At 44.9% G+C, this 25980-nt stretch overlaps 1 protein-coding gene across 1 annotated transcript in view; it reads right to left on the bottom strand.

Annotated features, from left to right (window-relative positions):
* The window catches only part of LOC116309041 (N-acetylated-alpha-linked acidic dipeptidase 2-like), a 43013-nt gene extending 17038 nt beyond the window's left edge, over positions 1-25975 (bottom strand). Inside the window, exons 1-13 of the mRNA XM_089024038.1 lie at positions 25550-25975; positions 24086-24371; positions 23446-23752; positions 23106-23196; positions 22390-22476; positions 21634-21719; positions 21161-21280; positions 20771-20853; positions 20599-20662; positions 20384-20451; positions 20210-20292; positions 19866-19956; positions 18995-19235 (exon numbers count right to left, since the gene is read on the bottom strand). Of these exons, the coding sequence (XP_088880164.1) occupies positions 18995-19235; positions 19866-19956; positions 20210-20292; positions 20384-20451; positions 20599-20662; positions 20771-20853; positions 21161-21280; positions 21634-21719; positions 22390-22476; positions 23106-23196; positions 23446-23752; positions 24086-24371; positions 25550-25836 (1894 nt within the window). The 5' untranslated portion in view covers positions 25837-25975. The remainder of the gene's footprint in view (positions 1-18994; positions 19236-19865; positions 19957-20209; positions 20293-20383; positions 20452-20598; positions 20663-20770; positions 20854-21160; positions 21281-21633; positions 21720-22389; positions 22477-23105; positions 23197-23445; positions 23753-24085; positions 24372-25549) is intronic.
* Between the last annotated feature and the right edge of the window lie 5 nt (positions 25976-25980).

Raw genomic sequence — 25980 nt, 5'->3', positions numbered from 1 at the left:
CTTTCGAATAAGATCAAGGCTTCGGCTCGCGTTTCTTCTGCGGCGCCTGTATTCCCCACTATACTCGATCGGGTGTTTACCTGAGCTCCAAGGATAGAATACACGTAAGCTTCTATGCTGCGGTTCAAACGGGCAAGGCCGGCTTTGGTTAGTCCTTTACCTTCTGGGGGTATGAAATTAAAGTATTGCTTCGTTTGCTCGTCGTTGGTAATCTTAATAATCAGCGGGTTAGCTCCACCATACTTACCGCCCTCGTCTTTGAACAAAGGTCCGTCTCTGACTTCCTTAGTGGTCTTAGCGTTTGGTTCAAAGAAGGTGCTACTGTCGTGAGTTTCTTTGTGATACCCAGTGTCCCACTGCAACCGCAGCGTATGCACTTCCTTATCACTTAGCACATGCCCACCAATCCCCCAATAAGCCCAAATATGCCCCAAACCATTGTTAGCACCGGTAGTGCATCTAAAATCCTTCCCTACAACACCGAACTCCTTACAAAGTCTGTCATAAGCCGGCACGCTGTATTTATTATCTCTTGGATAAAACGTGGCATCTCCCGGTAATGCAGTAACGCCCATCTCATGTAGTATTCTCCTAACCGTGAAGTGAAAATGAAACATGAATATTGAATTCTTCATCAAGCTTGCGCTTACACCACAGCCGCTAGTGGCACACCAAACTGCAAAGTTTAGTTGCTGCGACCAATAACGCATGTTAGGACCACTTAACCATTCATGAGATTCCTTAGCGGTGGTATGAACAATGGGTACGTCTTTGAAGATATCCCGCACCTTTAACGGAAAGGAATGCTTGTTAGAAATACGCATGTTCAGCGTTAGGTCCAAGCTTGGGTGTTTATCAAATGAAACTGCGGGTATCGGATAAGTACTGATACCAAGCAATAATTCCTTTGACCAACCTTGCACGGGCTTATGTTCAACATATGTTGGCTTAGGCTTATGTTCAACATAACCAGAATTCTTCAGTTGATCGTCTATCTGATTAACCAGCGTAGGTTTCAAATCCTCATTACTGTACATTCTGGAGCCGTTATAGTAAATACCATCGGGCCTTCTTTCGAACTTACTAGCATCCGCGTGTGGAAACATCTTCCTGAAGGCCCTCCAATTCCAGTAATCCCTATTGTCGTGATGTGGCTGCTCCTGTATATCATTCCCAAAAGCGTCGTACATTAGTATATATAATGGATGTTATACCATCAGCACCTCCACTCTATCCTGATTTACCTACAAAACCCAATGAATTGAATGCCGAGAACTTCCGCTTGAATAAGGCAAATCTAATCCTCGCTTACTTAGAGGGTCAAACGAAGCACTATGAGGAGGTCAGGAAAAAGTATGCTAGAGCCCGAAGCATATTACATAAAATCGCGATAACTTCCGGCTCCATGTCCGTGGCGTTAACAGGCTCTGGCGTTGCTACTTCGCTTACTGGACCGGGAATAATCGTTGGAGTTCCTTTGGCTAGCGTCGGCGCCGTCTGCGGTATTATTTCGGCTGTTACAACAGGCGTTATGAAACAGTTGTCAAGCAAAATATCCAAGCATGACACGACAATAGCTCTTTCAAGGGCTAAAGTAAATACGATCATTGACCTTGTCTCAAAGGCTTTGCGTGACAGAAAGATAGACAACGCAGAATTCTCGCTTATCTTAGCTGAAGAAGACAAATACGAGAAACTAAAGTCGGACATAAGGAATAAAAAAACCATCGTGAAAGATCTTTCCGAGGAATCTCGCAAAAAGATCTACCAAGACGCGAAAGAAGAGCTTCAAAGAAAGCTTGCTCAGTAAACATCTGCTTTGAAAAGAGCGTGACAGGATTTCGTTTACATATCGAACGACAGTCTGGAAATTACGCGTAATCTTATGGCATAAGATTTATACCATAATACACGGCATGACCTTATTTGGCGAATTATTACGCGTAATTTCTCATCTTATGCCATAAGATTCACTATCTTCTTGGAATCCATCCTAAGAGGGGGTGGTTGGGGTCTATTTTGTAAAATATTTCGTAAATTACATCAGGATAATAAGGAATATCCTTATCCAGCCGATAAAACATCCACTCGGCTTTTGTCATATCAGAAACCTCAGGAATAGAGTTACCGGTAATTTCAGACAAAAGATAGGGAATAGCTTTGTAATATTTCCCTAGCTCTAATTTTTTCAGCGTTTTCCGTAGACTTTGCGGGGTTGGCTCTTCTAAGTGGTTTATAATTCTTTCCATTACTTCGTCGTCTAAATATACCGGCTGTTGACCTTGAATGTGACTCATCCAGTCTCTGAAGTATTTTATTCTTTTGTATGGGGTCTTCTTACGGCCTCCATTAGCGTAATACTGCTCTTTGGTAGCACAAGGCACGGCATTACGAATATTCTTACCACATTCGTAACACTGCGCTGACGTGTCGTCTTCTATTTGCATTTTCTTACCACAACAAACATACTTATTTGGTTTAGTAGGTACAAACTTGGGTTTCAAGCACTTTACACAGAAATCATAAACAAACTCTTTACATTCTTCGCACTCCATATATAGACTAACACATTTGCGCTGTTGCCCCCAACCACACTTGAGTGGGGTCGTTTCCGTAGGTGGATTTTTGACGCGGGTCTTACCCGTGTTGAGATTGCGCTGGAACCCCCATTCCCTATACTACTGGTGTTGGATCGCCTGGATGCGGACTTTGCCTTCACAACATTTATGGAGGGAGATACGGACGAGACGATGACAGAAGAAAGGGCTGAAAGAATAATTAACTTAATACCCGAAGGTAATTACCGGTTGGAGTTAACGTTCATAAAGTATTTAGACGGCGAGTGGATGATAGAAAAGGGGCGCAATCCTATCAGGGCGTCTGGTAAGAAGGACCTGTTTGTCTTAAACGAAAACACACGCCCGGGAGCATTGGTAGGAATAGACATGCTGTTCTACGAGGTTGCTTACCCGGTTACCGTAGTCATTTACGGTGCGTACGAGATAAAGACGCCAGACGTTAAGAAGTTGAAACCGATGCGACATCCCGGTAATTGCGTAGGGAAGTTAGTAAGAGAGTTCTTTGAAGACTCCTCTCGGGGCGGTAAACTGACTTTAAAGAGAAGAGAAGCCATCAGGAAATGGGAAAAAGATACTAATAGGACCGGAGGGTCGATAGACAACATCAAGAAGTTAGAAACGGCGCTGGAGAGGCGAATCCATGTGAAAGATATCACCGACGGCTTTATTTACTCCGGAACACACAAATATGGGGGCCGTGGTGCGCCTATAGTCATCTACCAGCACAATGGGCACGCCTGGCGCGAACTGCGGTTCCCAAGAAAGAAGGAAACGAAGGTCTATAAGAATTCTCCATTGGCAGAGTTAATCCATGAGAATTCCATTTGGTTGATGGATTCAGAAGGAAGTCAGTTTATGACACAAGACGGCACTTTGTATCGACCCGAAATTGAACAACAGCGCATTCAAAGCGCCTGTGAGACCTTAGGGGAAGACTTCTCTGACGAGGTCCTTAGCAGTCGCAGCTTGGACTTCTTAGCCGCAAAGAAAAGAAATGGATGGAAACCTACCCCAAAAGAGTTCGGAGACATAGCCAAAGCCTGTGTAGAACACGGTCACGGTGGTCTGTGGAACATGGAATACGACGAAGACCAATACGTGTCTTTGGATATGAAACACTGTTACCCTGCAAGCTTTAAAGGTCTAGGAGATTGTAAGGAATATTACGACCGTTACGGACATCCAGACTCCCAATTCTTCCGTGTGTCTCTAGATGGTTACTACGACTCCCCGGCAACGGGGTTTGTACGATTGACCTCTTGGAAATTAGCGTCGGGCCTGCATCCAATAATCTATGCGTGGTACGGAAAGCACCTGCAGGAGAAAGAATGGATACCGGTGCCCTTATTGAAGTTCTTTGAAGAGCGTAAGCTGCTCGAATACACAGCGCATGAAGCCATACTTTGTCACAGCGCCTTTACCAAATGGTTACCAGAGCATAACCCCACCGCGAGGATTGTCATAGGTAAATTCACCCAGGGCGCTAAGGAGGGAGAAAAACATATGCAGCGTCGCTTGATAACAGACGAAGGAGAGTTAAGCTTCCTTATGAAGCGCGCCCATGAACAAGGAACAATGGTGTCTGTGGAGAAATGGGACTACTTCGTAGAAGGTCAAAAAGAACATAAGTGGAATGCACTGTGTTACTACCAAGATCACAGACCGCAATATTACCATTTACGCGCCAGTATGTTAGCATATGCGCATATTAACCTACTTGCGATGCTCCTACGGTTTGACAAAGAGGACGTTCCGCGCGTAGCCACGGATTCCCTGTACGTAAAGCCCGAAGTGTTAGAAAAGATGAAGGAATTCTACACCGAAGATGAGTTGGCGGAAAGTGGTCAATGGCGCGTTAAAGATGAGGAGATAAAAGCATGGAGAGAACGTGTAGAATATCACGGAGAACATCTTTGCGGTAGCGTGGAACCAACCGGGGAGCCTCTACCGTCGGTTGCGGACCCAATCTCTTACCAACGCTTCTCTTACCTTTACGGTACGGGAGGCAGCGGTAAGACTACGCGTGTGTTAGAACTCTTTCCTAAGATAAAAGTGCTAACGCCAACGCACCGTCTGGAAAGAGAACTCTGCGGTATGGGCTACGACGCGCAGACCTACCACAGCTTCTTTCGTTGGAATGGCCAAAAGTGGGTACCTGAAGCCATCCACGACATACCTCCGGTGATACTTTGGGATGAGATTTGCACCGTACCTTTGGAAATCCTCAAAGAATTCGTAGACTTTCTCCGCGGAAAGTGTCAAGTAATATTTGCCGGAGATCCATGTCAACCACCTATAGCCGGAGAAATGCCCCATGAATGGTTAAAAGAAATGGTAGACTATCATGAAGAAATCAACACCGACTACCGCAGTAAGGATCAAATAAGAAACCTGAAAGCAGAACTTCGGGGCCTTAGTGACGCCGACCAATGCAAAACACTGCGCAAACGCGTACGAGCGAAGAAATACGAGGACTTCCTTTACGCATGGCATCCAAAGGATCTGGTGCTAAGTAGTAAGCGCGCAGCACAATCTCGCATACAAAAGGATTTGCTAAATATACACCGAGAGCGCTTCCCTACGCATCCCGTACCTGTTTGCTACAAACCCCACGACACCCGCATGCAGCGCCGCGACGTCTGGGTACCTGGTACTGACATCCAACTGCAAAATGCGGTAACGCACGATAAAGCGTGGGTGCCCATAGAAAAGGTGGAAAAAATAACCAGCCACCCGGATTGGAGGCTTGGTTATTGCATGACAGTCCACAGCGCGCAAGGGCTTACCATAAAAGAAACCTTATGGATCATAGACCAGCGGCTGTGTTGGAGCAACCTTATCTACACCGCCGTAAGCCGCGTGGAGTATGCCAAACAGTTAAAAAGAGCCTGGGGTTCGCAACTGCGTTACGATAAGACGCCAGAAGACGTAGCTAAGTAGAATATTGCTAAGAAACTCCTTCGCTACAAGCGGCACGACGAAGAAAAGAGTACGGATCCCCGCTATGCGGGGGTCAAATTCGACCTATGCGTGGACGACGTCTATAAGAAAGGGGCAAGGTGTGCCAAATGTAACATACCTCTACTATGGAGGTTTGACCCAAATGACGATCAGCAGTTCTCCGTGGATCGTATCAACAACAAGCGCGGCCATTGCAGAGGTAACGTAAGACTGACATGCCTAGAGTGCAATCGGGCGCGCGGTGCAGCATTACTCTGAGTCTTTGGGGACTATGAGCAGCTCTTCCATGACAAATCCACGACTTGGGCCATTTAGGTAATACAGCACGGGTTGCCCTTCCTTGGTGACGGACTTCGAAATCTCATACGTTTCCAGGGACCAGTTAGGATCCGTGGCTCTCTTACTGCCACCTTCGAGTTCCCCCGGCTGATAGAGGTATCTGACCACTATGTTGCGGGGGAGCTTTTTTTCCTTCAGTCCGACCGCCCTTGAACTTCTGACGTAGGACTTGTGTTCCACGTGTTTCGTTTTTATGGCATCCTTGGGTTTTATTCCCGTAGCCCTGGCAGCCTCGTTGTTCAAAGCCGCGACGACCTGGGGGAGCCGCTGAGTCCATTCCCTGTTGCGTTTGGAGGGATCTTCCAGCTCTTTCCAATACTGGTATCCAAAGAGACGCTCGGCCAAGGTCTTATTAAATCTTTCGACGATGCTCTGACCCCTGTGGTACTCAGCTTCAGCTCTCCTAATTTTAGTGCTGTGGTCTTTCAGGGTTTTGGTAACCACGCCCATGAACTCCGTCCCCGCATCCACCTGCAGCAGCTTAGGCCATTTCAAGACGCGCTTATAAATCCTACCTAGGGCTTCTGCGACTTCCCCAGAATCCTTGCTGGTTATGGGTTCGGCGTCTTCGTATCTGCTTGCGATATCAACTACGGTCAAAGCGTATCTATAGGTCTTTTTTCTCACTTTATCGTGTGGTAAGAAAAGCAAATCCGCCTGATGAACTTCATTGGGGGCATTTACGGTAAAGCTGGGCCTGGGAATGTACTTAGGCACGGGAAGATAAACCTGCCAGAGGGTTTGTTTTCTTAACCAATTCTTAGCCGTTTCTTCTGATACCCTGGCCGCGGTCGCGAGTTTCTTGATGGCCGACGCTCCTTTCCAATAGCCTTCAGGCCCATAGTAAATCCTTTTGAGTTTGTCCTCTACGCGGCCCATTATATGAATTCCAGGACGAGATTGATCTTACGTCCGTTAAAATCCACCGTCTTTCCGTCCACTTTAATGGTGATGTTTATGCTTTCTACCAAATGAGACAAGTCATAGCTCAAAGAAATGGGAGTGTATTCTTCTGAGTCAAATGGATTACCTTTGGGCAGAAACTTGGACATAAGAGAAGACTTTTCTCCATTGTTGTAACTATTGACCAAGTCGCAATAGACTTCGTAAGAGGATGCGACTTTCCATTTCACAGGTATGGCTGTGTTGGTAATTGTCTTGCCTGAGACACCTAGTAAAGATCCTAATGCATCAGTTTTTCCTAGGGTTACCGAGAAATTGTTAGGAAGATTATGTTTGAAGGTCATTTCGTGCGGCAGCCCTGTGGTGAGAGTATAACCGCGCTTGGCGAGCTCCTTAGCAAGGGTGATTGGCGTGTAATGTCCATCGGGTAGCATTACGCTTTGATAATTGTTAGATCCCTCATGCACGGTGACCATACCATTGACTAAATTATACCAAGAATTGTACAAAGAGCAACTAACCAGCCTAACCTTATGGGCTTTGATGGGGGGGTTCAGATAAGTGGTAAAGTTATTCTTGTCGCTTTCCAAAAAGACTATCATTATATTCTAGGCGCCAAAGCGCCAAGCTTAGACTAAATACGCCAAAGCTACGCCTCCCGCCAGCCCTGCGACTCCTACGAAGACCAATTCGCTATCTTTTTGTTCCTTAGAAGGCTGGTAGTAATTCTTGAACTGAGGCTTTCTTAACCTAAAGTTGGGGTGTGCTTGCGCATAGAGCTTAAAGGCGTAGTCTGTATTTTCGAAGTTCTTATCCGCCTGCATTTTGTCTTGGTAGTTCTTATCCAACCAATCCCTGTAAGCTTGTCTTTTTTCATTCCAAGCCGCCACGTCTCGCTGATATTTCTCCAGCGCTAAGTCGTGCCTCTTCCTTTCGGCAGCTAATTCTCCGCTTTTGTCGCCTCTGACTAATCTATCCAAATATTGACCACCATAATTAGCTCCAGTGAACGCTAAAGCTGCGACGACTCCACCTACGACCACGCTAGCCATTATATATTAGAAAATCGCAGGGATTTTCACACCGTAGGGAGGTACTTTTCCTTCCGTAGGTAATCCTTTACCATGATAGCCCCGCCTACGGCAGCGGTCATCTTAGCAAAATTAGCGAAGCTCTTGCTTGGGTCTTCAGTAAAGTCTTCTTTGAGCACTTTCGTACCTACCCAACCAATACCCGCAACGATGGAAGTAATGATAGCTGCTTCTTCAACAGTTTTCAATAACGCGGTTGACATTATATTGCAAAGCGAGAAGGTTATCACTCCATTTCAGGGATTTTGCTTTTTCTAACGGGCGGCTCCGCAGGCGTGTAATGCGCTGGCTCCAACTTTACTTTTGGCTTTGCTGCCCGCCATTGTAAGTAGAGGCTGCCTGCTGCTATAGCAACTCCTAACGCGCCGATGACGTACCCAGGATTCCAAAAGGATTCCTCTTCCTCTACCTTTTCCTCCTTCTTTGCTTTGTTCTTCCTGTTCATCTCCGCGAGCTTCTTTCCCGCGGCGACTCTGCCTGGAGATTTAGCCTTGGTAATCTTGGTATCTTCTACGGGTGGTTGTTCTTCGGTGCCACTCATCTTATATCTAAGGACTTGAAGGACTTGACAAGTAACTTGATGACGACTTGACAATGACTTAAGGGCTACTTGACTAAGTACTTGAGGTGACATAACAACGACTTGACTAAGTACTTGAGGTGACTTGATCAGGTACCTCAGCAAGTGCTGCCTGGAAGACCTTTTCGACTTCTCTGTCCTTCTTGAAGTCCTTCCAAGACACCAGTACCTCCTTCAAGTCGACATGCTGAGCTACGTGAAGTGCCGCAGAGGCGACTGCCATTAACTTACCGCACTTCAAAGACAACCACCCGCAGGTTATCTTAAGTTCTTGAGCAATGACATAGTCCTCGCTTATGTCCTTCCGCAGTTGCTCCACGTCGTCTATGGGCAGCGCAAGTCCAAGCAATTTAGTCGCAAGTCGGATAGCGGAGTCTGCTACGGCGTCCGTGGTCTTACTTGCAAGGGCAGCCTCGTACCTCTTATGGAACTTCTTAACCTCCTCTTCTGACAACTTATTAACCTGCTCATGGGTAAGTTCCTTGCCTATCATTTCTTTGCACTTCCCAGAAGACACGAGGATGTTGAGTTGTTCCTTAAGGTTACTTTCATCTAGCTGTGTGGGGACTTCATCTAAGAGCTGCTCAATATCCATATATGTTAATGGAATACGGAAACCTCAAAGAGAAGATCATCTTGGAATGTTGGTGCGTTTTTAGGTGCCGCATGTATTCGTGTAACTGTTCCTTGGATATTTCACCGCCGTAGTCGCTCAAGATGGTTTCCAGATCACTCCGACTCGGTGTGTAAAATACGACAAGCGAACCTATGTTTTCCCTGAAGGGCTTAGAGACACTGGTAAGCTGCTGGGAGAGCAACCAAACGCTAATATTGTCATGCCTACCGCTGAAGGCGAGCTTCACTAATTCGGAGGTGCGTCTTTTTACGTCGTCCCCGCAGGCGATGTCGTCCAGTATGAGTAAAGTCTGCGTATCTTTAGGGAATTGCTTATGCCAAAACTTCAAATGCGCGGATAACTCGTTAGGGTCTAAAATATCCACAAAGAAGTCGTCATCTTTCACCCCTATACCTTCCCAGGTGCGGTTGTTCACATAGGTGGGGCATAATAGCACGATATAGTCGAAGCGGTATCTAAAGGGTCCTAATAGCTGCTCTACCACGAACTGCGTTTTGCCGCAGCCGGTGGGTCCTACTATCAGAGCGTTACAAGGAATATGGTTCGGATCCATTATATATACGATGGACCCAGTGGACGCAGTAAGAAGGATTGCCGGCGACGCAAAAGATAAAAGAGACACCATAGAAATGCAAAGGGAGGAGATCGATCGGCTGAAAGAGCGCGTGCAGGAATTGTACGATGAAATGTGCGGTCTGAAGCGAGCAGAACGGTTTGGCGCCTTGTTGACAATGGCGGGCTGGGCGAAGGAAAGCGTGCAGGACTTCATGCGGTATCCCATATGAGACTTAAATAACACTTAGTTATAATGAAGTGCGAGCAATGTGAAAGGGAGTTCAGCAGCAAGCAAAGATTGCAATATCACGTCGAAAGACGGGTATGCAGTAAGAAAGTGAACAACGTTACCGTTTGCGAAGACTGCGATAAGCAGTTTAGCAGCGCGCAGGCTTTGGAGTACCATCGTAGCAGAAGGGTTTGTTTAAAGAATGTATGCGTGCGCTGCGACGAGAACGTTACCGACGCATGGCACCGACATAGATGCCTCGGGTACGACTTGGTTGGCGTAGCGTGTTTAAAACACGGTGACGTTGCCGCCCGATGTTGTCCGGTAGACACCACAAAGGAGTTAACGCAAAGGAAGAAAGAAATAGACGAAACGTTTGCGGAGTTTGACCGCGTAGAAGGCGTAAGGTGGGAAGATAGGGAATATTGGGAGGCCAACTGTGATCGCTGCGGCTGTCAAAGAAGTGACCAACATATTTGGCAGTGTTTGTATGAGGGTCAAGGCGGCTTTAAGGAGTACTTAGATCGCTTCGAAGCTTGGCATGCCAGTAACGAGATGGCAAGGAAAGCCCGCAGAAGTTAGAAAGGACCTAAAATAGTAAGATAGGGTTTGTGCAAAGAGTCTCAAATCCCATTCTTATTTTTCTTGTTGTTTGTTAAGTATCATCAACATTTAACAAAACAACAAGAAAAATAAGGACCCCTTTTAAAGGTATATGCTAGCCTACGCAGCCGCATTCTTTGGGGGCGTCCTAATCGCCCTTTCAATATATGGACTGTATTACGTGCGAACTACCAGCTGATTGCATTGCGCCTAAATCCCCAAGCCGCCGATACCCAAACCGCGTAAAAAATACACCTGCCATCATTGCGGCAAGGTATTCCCCGAAGGATCCTTCGTTGGTCATTGGTGCTCGGCGGATCCTAAAGCGCAGCGGACTTTAGCAGACGCGCTTAACTACAAAGAGGAGACGGAGTGACCCGCCTTTCGATGTCGAACTCCCACCTACCATTCTTCTTACCATGCGAGCGCAGATGGGTGAATTCCTCGCCCTGTATGACGTACCGAACCCTATCGGGCGCCCACAGGGAATACTCTATGCCCTCTGAGTCTTTTAAGACCAGCCGCAAACGGTTGATGTCTTCAAAGACGACGTAATTTTTTATTTCGTACGCTGCGCCTTCTATCAGGTCACGCCAATGTATCAAATTCAGTCGCATTATATCTATGAAATATCTTTAAATGCGTTGCCCTCGTTTCCACGCTTTTGAAGCGTTTGACGCACCATTTACAAGGAATACGGATACCAACCGCGTACGCGTCTAGGGCACGACAGACGACGTCGTAATCGTTACAAACCATAGTCAGGTAACCATTTGCGTCATACTGCGAAATTATCTTGCGTTGGTCTGCGGAGAGTATGCCGTTTCCTTTCGGGGTCTTTAATTCGATGCAAAGCCCGCGGTAATCCTTATGGGCGTTCAAGATAAGCAGGTCAGGTTGACCACGCTGGTATCCTTTCTGCCAGCATTTTATGCGTTTACCGTCCGAATCCTGCAGTTCGCCTAGACCAGGGGCCACGAGCATTTTGGGGTAAAACCTGCGGATGTAATCAACCACTTTCTTATGCAGGTCGAATTCATTTTCGATCTTAAATACCAACTTGTTTGGACCGTCAAACCGCTTTTCTATTGCATATCGACCGTCCTTCCTTAGTGCGGGTAGGACCTCTTCGAATACCCAATCCTGGAACTTTACGGCCTTTGGCATCTTCGAACTACATATCAGCTGATACAACCCAGGTTCGGAAATGAACACGGAATGTGGATGCATAGTAGAAGGGGCACGATTCGTTACCCTTAACTCACTCAGCCTTTTCTGGTACTTCTCAGACACGTGGTCACTAATAGCCTTTTTGGTGTTCTCGTAATCTAACGCAGCAGCCACCTCCTTCGCTTTAAAGTACAAAGTTTCGCCTTGCACTATGCATTGCAGTTTGGTTTCGTTGTTTTGAAATACGCGAAGCATATTATACGTAAGGAATATTTTTTATCCTTTCGCTTGGCTCAAGGAACGTGAGCCTAGTAGGCAACGCTCTTTAGCTGATTCATTTCTACGCTCAGTTGCGCGTCTGAGACTACGAAAACGTAGCAGTTTATCTTATCACCGTCGCCCGCACTGGCGTTTTTGGTGCGCTTGATCTCCAATGTTATGCCATCCTGCGTATTTACTAGACGTAAACCCTGACCATGTAGGTCTCCGTCGTTGATGGTGCGCATGTCGATCCACAGCGCGTACTTATCCTTAAAGAATTCCTCGGGGCTAATTTGGTCGCCAAACTTGCGCATTGCCTCCCTGTACACGTCTGCGGGCTTTATCCCCTGCGAGTAGACCTTGTTTGGTACTCCGTTGATATTCACGCCGACGTTAGTAATGTTGGGGTTGTGGAACGCTTCGGAGTCGCGCTTGCCGGCCTCGTAGGGTTTGGCAAACACCAGCATCAGCCCCGTGAGACTTCTTCGGGGGAGGTTAATGCTTTGGTTGATAACCTCATCCGTCTTATCCAAGAAGCTAAATGTCTTATACATCACTACGTGGTCGTAAAGGAATGCCTTCCCTGCACTGTATTCCATGCCGGCGCTACGGGCCAGCTCTTCGCTGTACACGGTCTCGTACTGCAGCTCCAAATTGGTGATAGAATAGGGATCCACGGCTCCACTGATTGCGCTGTCCATGCCTCCTATGACGTTCGTAGTGTCCGCCAAGGTTACTTCAAACTGTAACTCGGATAACTGCCTGGGGTAGTACACGCCATGACTCGTAATCACTTCGAAATCCAAAGGGATAACGTACTTGCTACCATAGGCGGTCTTTACCCTCGTCGCGTCTGCTACTGCGGTTGCTCCACTGGAGTCCGTAGGCGCTGGGTTGGTTTCACTGCGAAGCTTACGAAGGATAACGCTTCCAATTCCCTGCTCTATCTTTTGTGCACGGTCGAAGGCTGTTAGCCACAGATCCTTATACGTGGTGTACAAATCGTACCTATTCAAATCCAAGAGGGATTCCCCTGCGAACTTGATTCTCATCTTAGAGACGAGGTTCCTACCCACATTATTGACGGTATAGCGCTTGTCCTTGGTGCTTGGTTGTATTGCTAGGTCAAACCTTAAAGCCAAGGTACCAGGAACTAAGACTAGGTTATCCGTTAGGCGGGGCACGCCTACGTACAGCGTCTCCCCCGGCTTTGCGCTAGAAGGTGTGAATGTGACCCGATGAAAGGTGCGTTCTGCTTTCAGTCCGCCAACCTGCTTAGGTAATACGTTGGGATTTAACTTTGAGCTTATCATATATAATGGAAGTAGAAGGAACGGATTTTGACCCCACCACTGAGGAAGGTCAGGCTGACATTAACGACGGTGACGAAGAACCGCTGCTTCCCACCCAACAAGTCGACGATTCCCTAAGGAATAGAATTGCAAAGGCCCTAAGACATCCCAAAGCACGCGAGTACACGTTTCCGCGTGAGCACATAGAGCTTCAAAACATGGGCGAACCGGAAGCAGCCGCGCGGGAAACCGTAGGGTGGGCAATGGAAGAACTAGCGCAGCGTTATCCCCACCTTGATGCTGACGAGGTAAGGCTCACAGAACGCGGAAACAAAGTCCTAATAAGCGTCCAAGACCTGAGGTATCCCGACAAAGACCGCTGGACGAAACCGCAACCCCTCTTTGATGAGAATGGTGACGTTAGGGGCGACGTCTTAAGATTAAAAGGCTTTCAGCATGCTACCCGAAGCATGTTAGAAAGGTTGCAAACCCTGAATGAAAAGGTTGCGCTAGAAAAACGCGCTATCGAACTGCAAAAGGCGCTGGAAGAAAAAGATGCAAAGTACAAGAAGCAAAGCCAACTACTCGCTAATGCTGAGAAAAAGTTTAGTCAACGAGACGTAAGAATGGAAGAAATGACAAAGCACTTAGATCAGGCTTTACGCGATCGGGATAAAGCAGAAAGGGAGTTGGAGGAGGCTAAGAAATCACATACCTCAACGGGGGCGTTAGAAAAAACGTTAAAGGAAAAGGAGCTAAGCTATAAAAAGCAATTACTGCGGCTGGGTCAAAGTAAAGACGAAAGCATACTGCAAATTAAACGAGAAGCTGAAAAGGCTTTAGATGAAAGGGATACAGCTCGACGGGCTTTTCGCCTTGCCTTGCAGGACCTAAACACGACCCAGGAACAAGTTAAGGACTTACAAACCGCCGTAGAGGGTTCTTTGGTGGAACGGCGGCAGTTGGTTGCCGAAATCAACATCAAAGAAGAGCAAATCCAGCAAAGAACTCAGGCCATCGAAGATTTGGAAAAAAACGTATCCGAAAAGCAGGAAATAATTAACGACCAGGCGCGCCCCGAAGAAGAAAGGGAGGCAGCCCAAAGGGAAGTAGAAACCCTTCAGGAGAGAGTTGCGGAATTACAAGCGCAAAAGGAAAACCTGGAAAGGGAGTTGGGGCTTACCACCAAGGAAAAGGTAAAAAGAGCCCTTTTGAAGTATGGCGTTCCACTGGCATTTGCGGTCGCTATTAGTACCGTAGTAGGAGTCATCCTATCCGCGCTTAAGGCTACAGGCGCGGGCGTAAAGAAATTAGGCAATGGGCTGACGGACTTGGGAAAAAAGATGGCAGCCGGCTTGCCTGGGCTGCTGGGTTCGGTTGTTTCCTTGGCACTTAGGGCCGGCGGTGAACTGTTGAAGTTCATGGGGAATAACATTTGGATCTTGGTCGTCGCTATTGGGGTGGTCCTCCTGAAGAAGATGCAGGGTTAAGCTTATCAGTCTTATCGTCGTCGTCGGACGCCCGAGGCCGCGCCGCCTTGGTAATTTGGCACCAGGGGTATAGCAGTCATAGTAGAAATGGTCTTATGATTCAAAGTATCATTCGCTAAGGCGGTAGCTCCCATAACATTTATTCGTATGTCCCCCCTACCATCGCTGGGGTGAATTTGCAGCTTTGCATATTGACAATTGGCTATCATGTGAAAAGTTACCGGCGTTAAGTCTTCTGCGCTTAACGGTGGGGGCTCCGACGAGAAATGAGCTGGGCTCCTGGTGTTATCTTTTTTTCTGTAAGGCAGTAATGGATGGTTATTCTCATCAACGATCCTAAACCCAGCATTACACGAATACGCCGTGTTAATGGAAATAGTGCACACGATTAATCCCAGGCCCCCAACCTTCACCCACAGCCCGGTGTCATGCCATTCATCGCCCGCGTATTCCTTCTCCTCCAGGTAATGGAGGAACGAATCTTCCTTCACATGTGGGTTCATATATTTAAAGACTAAGCACCGTAAGAGTGCTAATGGTCATGTGATTATAAGGTCAATCTCTTTGATTTTCTATGCTATTTACGCAAACACTTCCCGTGTCGTCTACGCGCATTTGCAGCTTTACCTTCCGTGGCAATCGGCGATCATGTGAAAAGTCCAAACCGATAAATTCTCATAGCTGCGGGAGTTGGGCTCTACGGAGAAATGCGCAGGCTCTCTGTTGTTCGTCTTCGCGCGCATAGGCTGCAGTATGCCATTCTCATCCAGGAACCTGAAGCCCACGTTGGCGTGACTGCTCGTGCCAATGCAAATACTACAAAGGATTAACTTCTTTCCCGAGTAGTTCAAATTCACGGACATGTCCGTGACATCAACCCAAGATGCCTGGTTGTATTTTCTCTCGCCTGTGTAAGTCGTATAAACGCAATCTACTCCAGCTACGTAGGGGTTGTTCATCGCCATATATAATAACTCAGACCAATACTTGCAACTGCTACGCCGGCCTTTAGTAGGTTATGGTCATATTCCTCGGGTATGGTTGGCATAACCTTCTTTTGAGGCTTCTTCTTTGGTTCGGGTTTTTCTGCGTGTTCCTTTTTTGGTTTCTCTACGAAGTGAGGAATGCCCTTGGTAGTATCAGAGTTCACGTCATTCACCCCAAACTTCATATCCTTAGTAGCTCGCTGCAGCTTGTTGTTATAACCCACAACGGAATTAGCGTTAATGACCAAATTACTTGGCATTAACCAACAACCGGGCGACAAAGCGTAATCCAGCCGCACTTTGGATTGCTGCACCGCTAATTGATATCTTTGCACCGATTTGGATATATCATTTTCTATTATTGCGGACTCAAACAGGGTTAGGAATTCTTGTTGCGTTTCCTGTGAAGCGCCTTGGGATCCAACAATGGGGCTGCGGGTATTTACCTGCGCTCCCAGGGTGCAGTAGACGAATGCTTCTATGCTGCGGTTAATCCTAGCGAAATTCCTTAAACCTTTTCCTTTCATTAACACAAACGGATCCCAAGTGCCGGGGTAGTTTGTTTGAATTCTAGTAATTAATGAATTATTGCCCTTATCACCACCCATATCGCTAAACTCTAACTCATCACTTGGATATTCCTGATGCCCGTAGTCGGCCGGCTTCTCACCATTGGCACCCCAAACATAAACTATACCCAGCCCATGCGTCTTACCCTCCTTATAACGAAAATCTTTTTGCTGTGGTTTGAACTCATTAATTAACCTTTCCAGGGCTGCGGAGTCGTAGCGGTTATTCATTGGATCAAATGCCTTATCTCCCGGTAGGGGTACGTTAAGCTCCTTCAACAACCTCCTTACCGTAAAGGCAACGTGAAACCGCATAAATGAAATATGAAACATGTCCGCGGCAACACCACAACCTTTAGTGGCAGCCCAAATAGCAAAGTTTAACTGCTGCGGCCAATACCGCATGTTGGGCCCTGCTAACCATTCCCTGGATTCTTTCCCTGACGTATGCTTCAACATCGTCTCTTTAAAGATATTCCTTACTACTACGTTAAACGATTGCTTACCCACTGGAATCTTCAAATGCGTTACCAATTTTTCAAAATCGTTTACACCACCTTCAGCATCGTAAAATGGGTAATCTTCCGTGGTCAGTAATAGATATCTTGGGAAGTTTGGCGGTTTTTCTACCGGCTTAGGTGTTGGGTGGTGTACAATCGTCAATCGCTGCACCTGATCACCCACTTGCTCCAGCTTCGAATGTTCCAAGTCCGCATTGCTGTACATTCTGGAGCCGTTATAGTAAATCCCATCGGGTCTACGCTCAAACTTACTAGGGTCTGCATGCGGAAACATTTTCCTAAATGCTCTCCAGTTGGCATAATCCCTGTTGTCGTGATGTGGCTGCTCCTCAATGTCATTCCCAAAAGCGTCGTACATTAGTATATAATGGATGTTATACCATCAGCACCTCCACTTTATCCTGAACTTCCCAAAGAGGGCCCCAACGAACTAAACGCGGAGAATTTCAGGCTTAATAAAGCGAACTTAATACTGGCTTACTTAGAGGGGCAAACAAAACACTATGAGGAGGTTAGGAAAAAGTATGCTAGAGCCCGAAGCATACTACATAAAATCGCGATAACTTCCGGCTCCATGTCCGTGGCGTTAACAGGCACCGGCGTTGCTACCTCACTCACCGGACCTGGAATAGTCGTTGGCGTTCCTTTGGCCAGCGTTGGAGCCGTCTGCGGCATCGTTTCCGCTGTTACGACGGGCATTATAAAGCAATTATCCGGTAAGATATCCAAGCACGACACTCATATAGCCCTAGCAAGAGCAAAGGCTAACACCATCGCCGACTTGGTGTCTCAGGCTCTGCGGGACCGCAAAATCGACGACGTGGAGTTCTCTTTGATCCTCGCGGAGGAAAAGAAATACGGGGAGTTAAAGTCGGGCAATAAAAAAACCATCGTAAAAGATCTTTCCGACGAATCTCGCAAAAAGATCTACCAGGAGGCAAAAGAGGAGCTACAAAGAAAACTCGCTCAGTAGACATTTGCTTTGAAAAGAACGTAGGGGGATTTCGACTGCACATTTCATCTTCTCGGAATTCATTCTAACAGCGGATGCTTGGAGTCTATTTCGTAAAATATTTCGTAAATTACGTCAGGGTAATAAGGAATATTCTTATCCAGCCGACAAAACATCCACTCGGCTCTTTGCATGTCTGGGGCATCAGGAATAGACTTACCGGTAATTTCAGACAAAAGATAGGGAATAGCTTTGTAATATTTCCCTAGTTTTAATTTTTTCAATGTTTTCCTTAGACTTTGCGGGGTTGGCTCTTCTAAGTGGTCTATGATTTTCTTCTTTTCCTCGTCGTCCAAATATACCGGTCGATAGCCTTGGATATGACTCATCCAGTCCCTGAAGTATTTTATTCTCTTATAAGGTGTTTTCTTACGACCTCCATTGGCGTAATACTGCTCTCTGGTAGCATTTGGTACGGCATTACGAATATTCTTACCACACTCGTAACACTGTGCTGACGTGTCGTCTTCTATTTGCATTTTCTTACCACAACACCAAAAGGGTTCTGGCTTAGGTACGATAACTTTAGGTCTTAGACAAATTATGCAAAAGTCGTTAACGAACTTCTTACATTCGTGCATCGTATATTTATAAGATATTTTTTACCTCCGTTTACGGTACCCAACACAGCAGCAGTAAGGACTTGTCGCGCGGGTAATACCCGCTGCCGGCGCCTTCGGAATAACGCCTGTAAAACCCGTGAATATACGAAATCGATCGCGAGTCCCCCTTACTGCTGCTAGTTCACCTATTTTTATTGATTTGTTTAACATTTTAGGACCATACCTCCAGACGTAGTGCTGAAGCGCAGTATGGCAGCGCGAAGCATTTACGGCTATGCCGGAGATTTCGGCCCCGACACCGCTATCCCTGGATTTACAGACTGATCAGGAAGCTCGGCCGAAGCCTTAGGGAGAGGTTAGTCGGCCCCTAGACCGTAGATGATTAACCCCTTGCTATGACCAGCAGACCCGAAATAACGCTTGTTTCACCCATGACTAAGCTCCCGTGATCACTTCTCTCCATGTGGGACCCCTTTTTGAAAAACTACCGCGCCTTTATTCACACACAAACTGTGGAATAAAAACAAAATCTGGCATTGTTTTCTTTTCCTTGAACGGACACTTTTACAGTGGGGAAAAAATCTGTATATTCAAACAATGGACGTCGTCACACAAGCAAATAAAGAAGCCAATTCCAACAACAGAAAACTCACCCAGTGAAATTCCTTTTGCAGACAGTATTTTATTATTCTGCTTCTCCAAGTCCTTGCCATACTCCTCTAATGAAGATGCTAGTCTATTCAAGTCAAAAGGAACTACTTGTGCGTCCACGAAATTGAATGTCAGCCGCAATATCACCTTGGTAACCGCGCTGTGGTAGCGGAAGTCTGGGTCCATGAATTTTTTCATCCAGCGGAATGTATCGTGAATGCTGTGATACACTGGGTAACCTCCCTGTGGGGACAAATTTTTCAAGTTCCAAATTACCGCTGTGTTCCTTGATTACAGACTCATTTACTCAGGGTAAACCTCATATCAGTGTCTGATAAATATATTCACAAATACCAACGGTAAAGTAAAGAATGCACAACTTCAACAATACAAACAAGGACCTTCACTGGAACACATAAATATATTCTGCACATAGTTGAAGCTAACAATGAGCAAAGGAGAACTCGAAACTGGAGAAATATAAGGTAATTTGTCTCTAAATCTATTCTATAGACTTCTTGATTGATCAACTATTCACAATAGATGGAAAAGCAAAACCCATGGCGGCCATATTGCTTGATACAAAGACACAGTTCTATTTAACAATTTTACATTAATAATTCGACCAATATGGCGGCAAAGAAGTGAGATTAGTCTGCTTTATACAGAACTAGACTGAATGTCATATATAGAATTTTCCATTATGTTTCTGTGAATATTCGTAAAATTTTAAATTTTTGTGCTGGCTATTGTATTTGTGAGCATTTTGACAGTGAGTCTACGATCCAAAAAGACAGCGGTATTATGCTATTTCACACGTGACAAAATCCACATATCAACCGGAAACGGAAGTGAGTGACCAGCATTTATTACCTTTTCTGGAGCGAAACGCAGGTCAACACAGGGAACACCGATTCTTTGGAGAAAGAAAAGAAAATCTGCTCCTGCACCAATGGCTGTAACACTAAAGTATAAGAAACACAAGCAAAGTTATAATTAACGCTTCACTCCTACGACTGACTTATTCCAGGGAGGTTCTAGATTTTCCAATTTAAGTTACAATTTCAACAAAAATATTCAGTTATTCTCATAATAATTATATTTGCACACCTGCAATTAATGGATAAAAATGCCGGGTAAAGAGCAACCACGTGACCTGTCAGTATCACAGTACTGCCAATTCCTCCCCACAAACCTCTCCCTCGACATCGACTTACCTCGGATTTTCCTTCTTCTTATCAGGTCGTTTCGTCTTCCAGGATTCGTACAAAGTCTCTGTTTGATTGTTCGGATCAGGTACCTGTGTTTGTAAAAGTAAATTTATGATTTATTTGAAAACCCAATCGCTGTGCTTCAAAGATTAGCAGTCGAGAAGAAGTAAAGTTATTTACCTTCTTTGTTGCTTGGAAGAGCGCCATGTCCATTATAGGACTACTCTTGGCAAGAAAGGAATAAGATCCTACGAAAAGAAAATATTGGGGGACGAAAGGGCTGACGATTAGAGGGGGACTGTGGTGCTTTGCAGGGAGTATTATCGCTACACCTTAGGGATAACGATTGCCATACCCCAGGAAAAGGGATTGACTATCTACAGGAAGGACCTTACCTGAAACAGCGCTGCCAACATTAATGTAAGCTACGGCACGGCTATTCAAAATTTTATCAAATTCCTGTGAAGAAAAGTTAAAACCAAGAGAGTAAAAACGTATTCCTGTTTACATAGGGAAACCTTGCTGTAAATAATCAAGTGCACCATTGATACGTCAAAGTCAGTGTACCTCAATCCATTCCCCTGATCCCATAATTCCATGCTCCTCTGCGCCCCAGCTTGCGATCATTACAGTGCGGCGAGGTCGCCAACCTGTTGCAATAGAATCAGGAGTTTATTAAAGATTCGTTACACTCGTATTGGGGACTAAAATTCGCAATAAGTTTTTTGTCGCGCTTCTCCTATCGCGAGGTATTTCTGAGCAGACAATACGGGTTTATATTGGCGACTCTCGGCTCGGGATCAAACTTATAGGAAAATCGCTACACAGGTATTTATTTCAAAAACTCCGGTAAATAAAAATATCAAGCTCAATAGAATGATTCATCATACGAAAAGTATATTAATATGTTTCTGTGTCTAAAAGTCTATTATGAAGAATAAATGATTCAATTCTTGCCTTTTTTGACAAGCTTTCCTAACATCCTTGCTGTCTCCATCAGGGTTGATCCACCGCTGGAGGGATCTACAGCACCAAACACCCAGGCGTCACGATGGCAACCAATGATGACGTAACGATCTGTATCACGTGAACCAAGGTAGCATTAAGTTTGACTTGCGTATTGTTTGTTTAAATAAATAGTTGTGTCTGTCCAGAAAGCTGGATTCCTTGAATGTTTCTAGTATTTTGATTGGTCGAGCTGGTCGAGCTACAGAGTTTTTTAAACCAATCACAGCGCACATTATTATCGTTTGTCCAATCCAAAAAATCGGGCAAGGTCACCGCCACGGCACGCAACAGAAGCTCGCGCTCTCATCTCGTGTTTTCTTACGTACACTGATACTCTCAAGGTGTTGTTTGTATAACTTCACAATATATTTCTAGTTTGCGCATATTTTTGACTGATATTTTGGTCGCAACAGTGAATATACCTGGTTCTTCAGATCCCGTGATAGTGCCAATAACGTTGTACACCGGCATTTGTTGCATTCTGTTTGACACTTCGACCCTGATCTCTCTGATAAACCAAAAGAAAACAGTCGTCAGTCATTTACTTAGTGTTCCAAGGATACAGCCATTCTTAACTTTTATTTTATTATATCCATTACGCACGCGCAGAATCAGTCTTAAGAAAATCCCACATGGTTTAAAACCATTATTTATTGGCACTTAATCCAGTGGCTAAGGAAGTTCGTTGTTTATACAGGTAAAGCAAGCAGAAGACGAAACAATAGCGCGTTAAAGACATATTGATCTTCGAGGTACGTAAAACAATGCAAACTTTGGTTTATAGTTTGATTTGCCTTTCCTGTCTTTTGCCCATGAAATAGTTAGTAGACTAATAGAGAATACTAGATTTATTTCCATTGTTTTCTGTGTGTCTCATTTAACTATATTACACATTCAGCAATTTTTACGCCACAAATAAAATTACCACAATTATTAGTTAATGGGAAAGCTACGCGTCGTGCTTCTCCTCGTGCTTCTGCCCCCGCGTGCTTAATAACTGCACACAGCACGCGCGCGCATTTGCTATTCCTTCAACATTGATATAGTTCTCATGCACGGTTGCAAAGAGTTGTTTCCTCTCTGTATGGTAGATATATATGATGATAATTTACTGGACGACGTGGGAGAGGCGAGAAGAAGAGAGCGGATCGTTCTGCCAAAATGCATTGCAGACAAACCTTGTATCCGATGAATCCATTTCGATATTGTAACTGAATCCGAGTCCTCCTTGCCAGCCACTCGGTGCTTTTCTTATCTTGAGGGTTCTAAATAAGATGAATAATGCACAAATCAATGCAATCTTGCTGACCATTGACCCCACTAAAAAAACACAGAATCAATGATGGGGCGAAAAACGTTTTTCACTAGACCTATTTATGTTTATTTTTCGGATTATGGAGGCTGTACACCATCACGCGATGGCAGCCATGACAGTAGGCACAATAATAGAACCTTTTTTCCAGTGAAAACTGAATTATTTCTCGTGTAAATCAGGTTACACCAGATCACGATTGTTCCTGCCTCCTGTCATGGCTGCCATCATGTCATAGTGTAAAGCCTTTATAGTGTAATCGATTGAGGCGCACCTACTTTAAATTTCTAACTTCCACTAACGATTACTTGGAATCATAGTTCCAAGGCCGACCGCTCTACTGATTTTTTTTACTAGTGTAAGTAATAACCTGCAACTTTATCGCGGTGGGGAGATTTTCGTGCCTGGAAGAACACGAAAGGTTCGATCAAGCCAGAATGGTTTCGGGCCAAACCTCTATGGTGGGTAGTGGAGCAGAGGATTAAGAACGCATTCCCGTTGCCTTATGCTACTCATGACGCTGCGAGAACTGATGATGATGATGAAGTTTATAATCATATAACGCTGTTCAGGAGTACGTACTTAAGAAGAGGTGCAGCATCAGACCATGAGATTGGGTGCACTGGGATCTTAGGGAATGGAAGATCGTCCTGGTGTACCCTGTAGATTCCGTCTAAAGAGAATGCAAAGATCATTATTATATATTGAAAAGAAGAAATGATGCTGGCTATTTTGGTCCTGTCTCCATCAGAGCGATTCTAGGGTATTACTAAATAGGATCATAGACACAATGACTTAGGTCAGTTGGAGAAAGGCCATCCTTCTTTAGAACATAATCCCTGACAAAAGAGGGGAGGAGCGCCTCCTCTACATCCAGTTCTGTCTATATACATGATCAACGCATCGCAGTCCTAATACTTACCAGTAGCAGGATAGCCAGGAGTCAGTGGATCCCCCTTCACCATCCATAGGTTCCCCCTCTGAACCCCATCACTCGACAGCCAGCGATAATCAGGATAGGTTTTGTTGACACCCTCAAGGGCGTAGTCTGCAGGGTCTGAGTAGATGATGAGACCCTTGGCGCCTCGCTTCTCGGCATTCTGAGCCTTCCCTCCTCGGAAGAGTTTCCCGTATCGTACGATGACTATCTTGCCCGTGATGTTCACACCTTGGGATTCTAAGTAGTTGAAGTCATCTTCATGACCATAATTGGCGTAGATTAACTTTCCCTTATTTTCGAAGGAAGGAAAATAAAACAGTTATCCAAAGGTTGCAAAAGACTGTAGCGATTCATATTCATTGTGATTAAGGTTTGATATCCTGGCCCGAAAAGTGTAATAAAGAGATGACCGTAATATAGAGGTGTCCGTAATATAGAGGTGACCGAAATATAGAGGTGTCCGTAATATAGAGGCGTCCGTAGTATAGAGTTGTCCGTAACATAGAGGTGACCGAAATATAGAGGTGTCCGTAATATTATAGAGGTGTCCGTTATTGTATGTAAAAATTTTAACAAAGACTAGTGACAAAACAATCCCTAGATATAGAATAAGCTCTATTACCTTGACGTTACCTGACGGCGAGTACGCATTAAATGGACTGACAACGCGAGAATCATTCTCCGCCGGGTCAAGTATCTTCTCGTAAGGCTTAGACGTCGACATGACGCTTCCATTCTTGCTTAACATTGACACTATTCCAGGTTTATTTGGATATGACAGTAAAATATCGTAGCGTTTCAGCTCTGCGCTGTCAAACCCGAAGTCTTCTTTGAGACGATTCTTTATGTAGACTGCTTGTTGGTGACTTTCGTTTGAGCCAGCGATGTGAGGAACACTGGAAAAGTACCTGAATGAAAACAGTTATTTTATCAACGCTTTTTGCTCGGAGGGAAAATGGCGCGAAAACGTCCTACAACATTACTTTCTTGATGGGAAAATAGATACCAATTGTAAAAGTTCATATCATTAACATCATTACTTTTCTCCCTCTATTATGAGTTAGCCATGCCCTGACTTAGATTAGCCCAGAGGTCGTTTCAGGGTTCAATCTGTGCGTTAGCCATGCCCTGACTTAGATTAACCCAGAGGTCGTTTCAGGGTATCAATATATTTGAAGTTTTTTTCGGGTGTCATTGCATAGGAAAGGCTATACAAATGACTTGTAACCAAACTAAACTTGCTGCTAAAGGACTAAAACTAAAAACGCCATTACAAAAACACTTAACCTACAATACATACACATACCATGGCTCGACAAATTTTATAGCAGCCTTTGAATGTTACATGTAAGAAGGAAAGAAGAGAAAAAGAAAATCCAAAAGAAAAGAACAGCTAAAAAAGTAAGGGGAAATAAGGAACAGAAAAGAAAGAAAAATTTTGGGACGATTTGTTTACAGGTCATAAGTCACTGACTGTTCAAACTAAGCAAGCAAACGATCCGGAACAGAAAAGACACGCGGTGAGGGTGACATCAAATGAGAATAGAGTGCACGCACTTAATCCGTGGACAATATTTAGTACTAATTAGTAGTAATTCATACAGAATCCTTTGTTTTCTATTGCTTGATTACCACTATTTAGTACTGAAAATTAGTATTTGTTTCACGGGTTTAGTGCGTGCACTCTAAACGATATGTCTGTTTAATTCTTAGAAAGCGCAACTGACCTTAGATGTCACGATAATGACGCTTTTTATGCAAATGTTTTCTATAAACATCATTTACGAACTCCTTTTGAATGCAAAGTTTTTTTAATAACGCACATACACAACTAAAGTTAAATGACTTTAGAAGCTGCAAAGATAAAACCGCCAATGTATATAGTTCTCCCCTCGCTGTATAAGCAAGCAAATAAAATACAAATACATTACAAGCTTCCGTTTCCATATTGTACTGAAGAAAACACAAACAGCTAGAAAAATACAGTTAAAGTATTTCGATCGAAAGCGCGAAAATATGTCGTTAAAATTTGAAAACATATACGATGAAGTCAAGCATGTTTAATTATCAACTTGTGATTGCTTACTCGAGCTCTTTTTCCAAGTTTGTCGGAGAAACGCCATCAATCGCTTCGGAATATAATTTCTCGAGGTCATCTGCCTCGTCGGCTCCACTCACTGTTTTGCAGTCACCAAAAACTGCACGTCGGACGAGGTAGCCACCGATGAAGGCGCCAACGATGAGAAACACAACCAACAGAACTAGAAAAACTGTAGTGCATTTACATTTACTTCTCTTACGTCGTGACTTTTTTGTTTTAGCTTCGTCTTCTGTAACTGGGACAAACTCTGTTTTCTCGTGCTCGTCTGCCATGACTGAGTCTTCCACTGAAGCAGGCTGGTTAATAATCGAGAGTAATGCCCCGGAAAGGAAATGTACAGAAAATACAATTACAGTATGATTGACAGTGCATATACTTATTTCAATAAAGTTAGTCACCAAAAACCTAGAAAGTTG

This window comes from Actinia tenebrosa, unplaced genomic scaffold, assembly GCF_029948245.1.
Source record: "Actinia tenebrosa isolate PJP-AT-01 unplaced genomic scaffold, QUT_ActTen_1.0 PGA_scaffold8__29_contigs__length_14323225, whole genome shotgun sequence".
NCBI lineage: Eukaryota > Metazoa > Cnidaria > Anthozoa > Actiniaria > Actiniidae > Actinia > Actinia tenebrosa.
The sequence above is the reverse complement of the archived record's forward strand: the minus strand, read 5'-3'. Positions and strand labels throughout refer to the sequence as shown.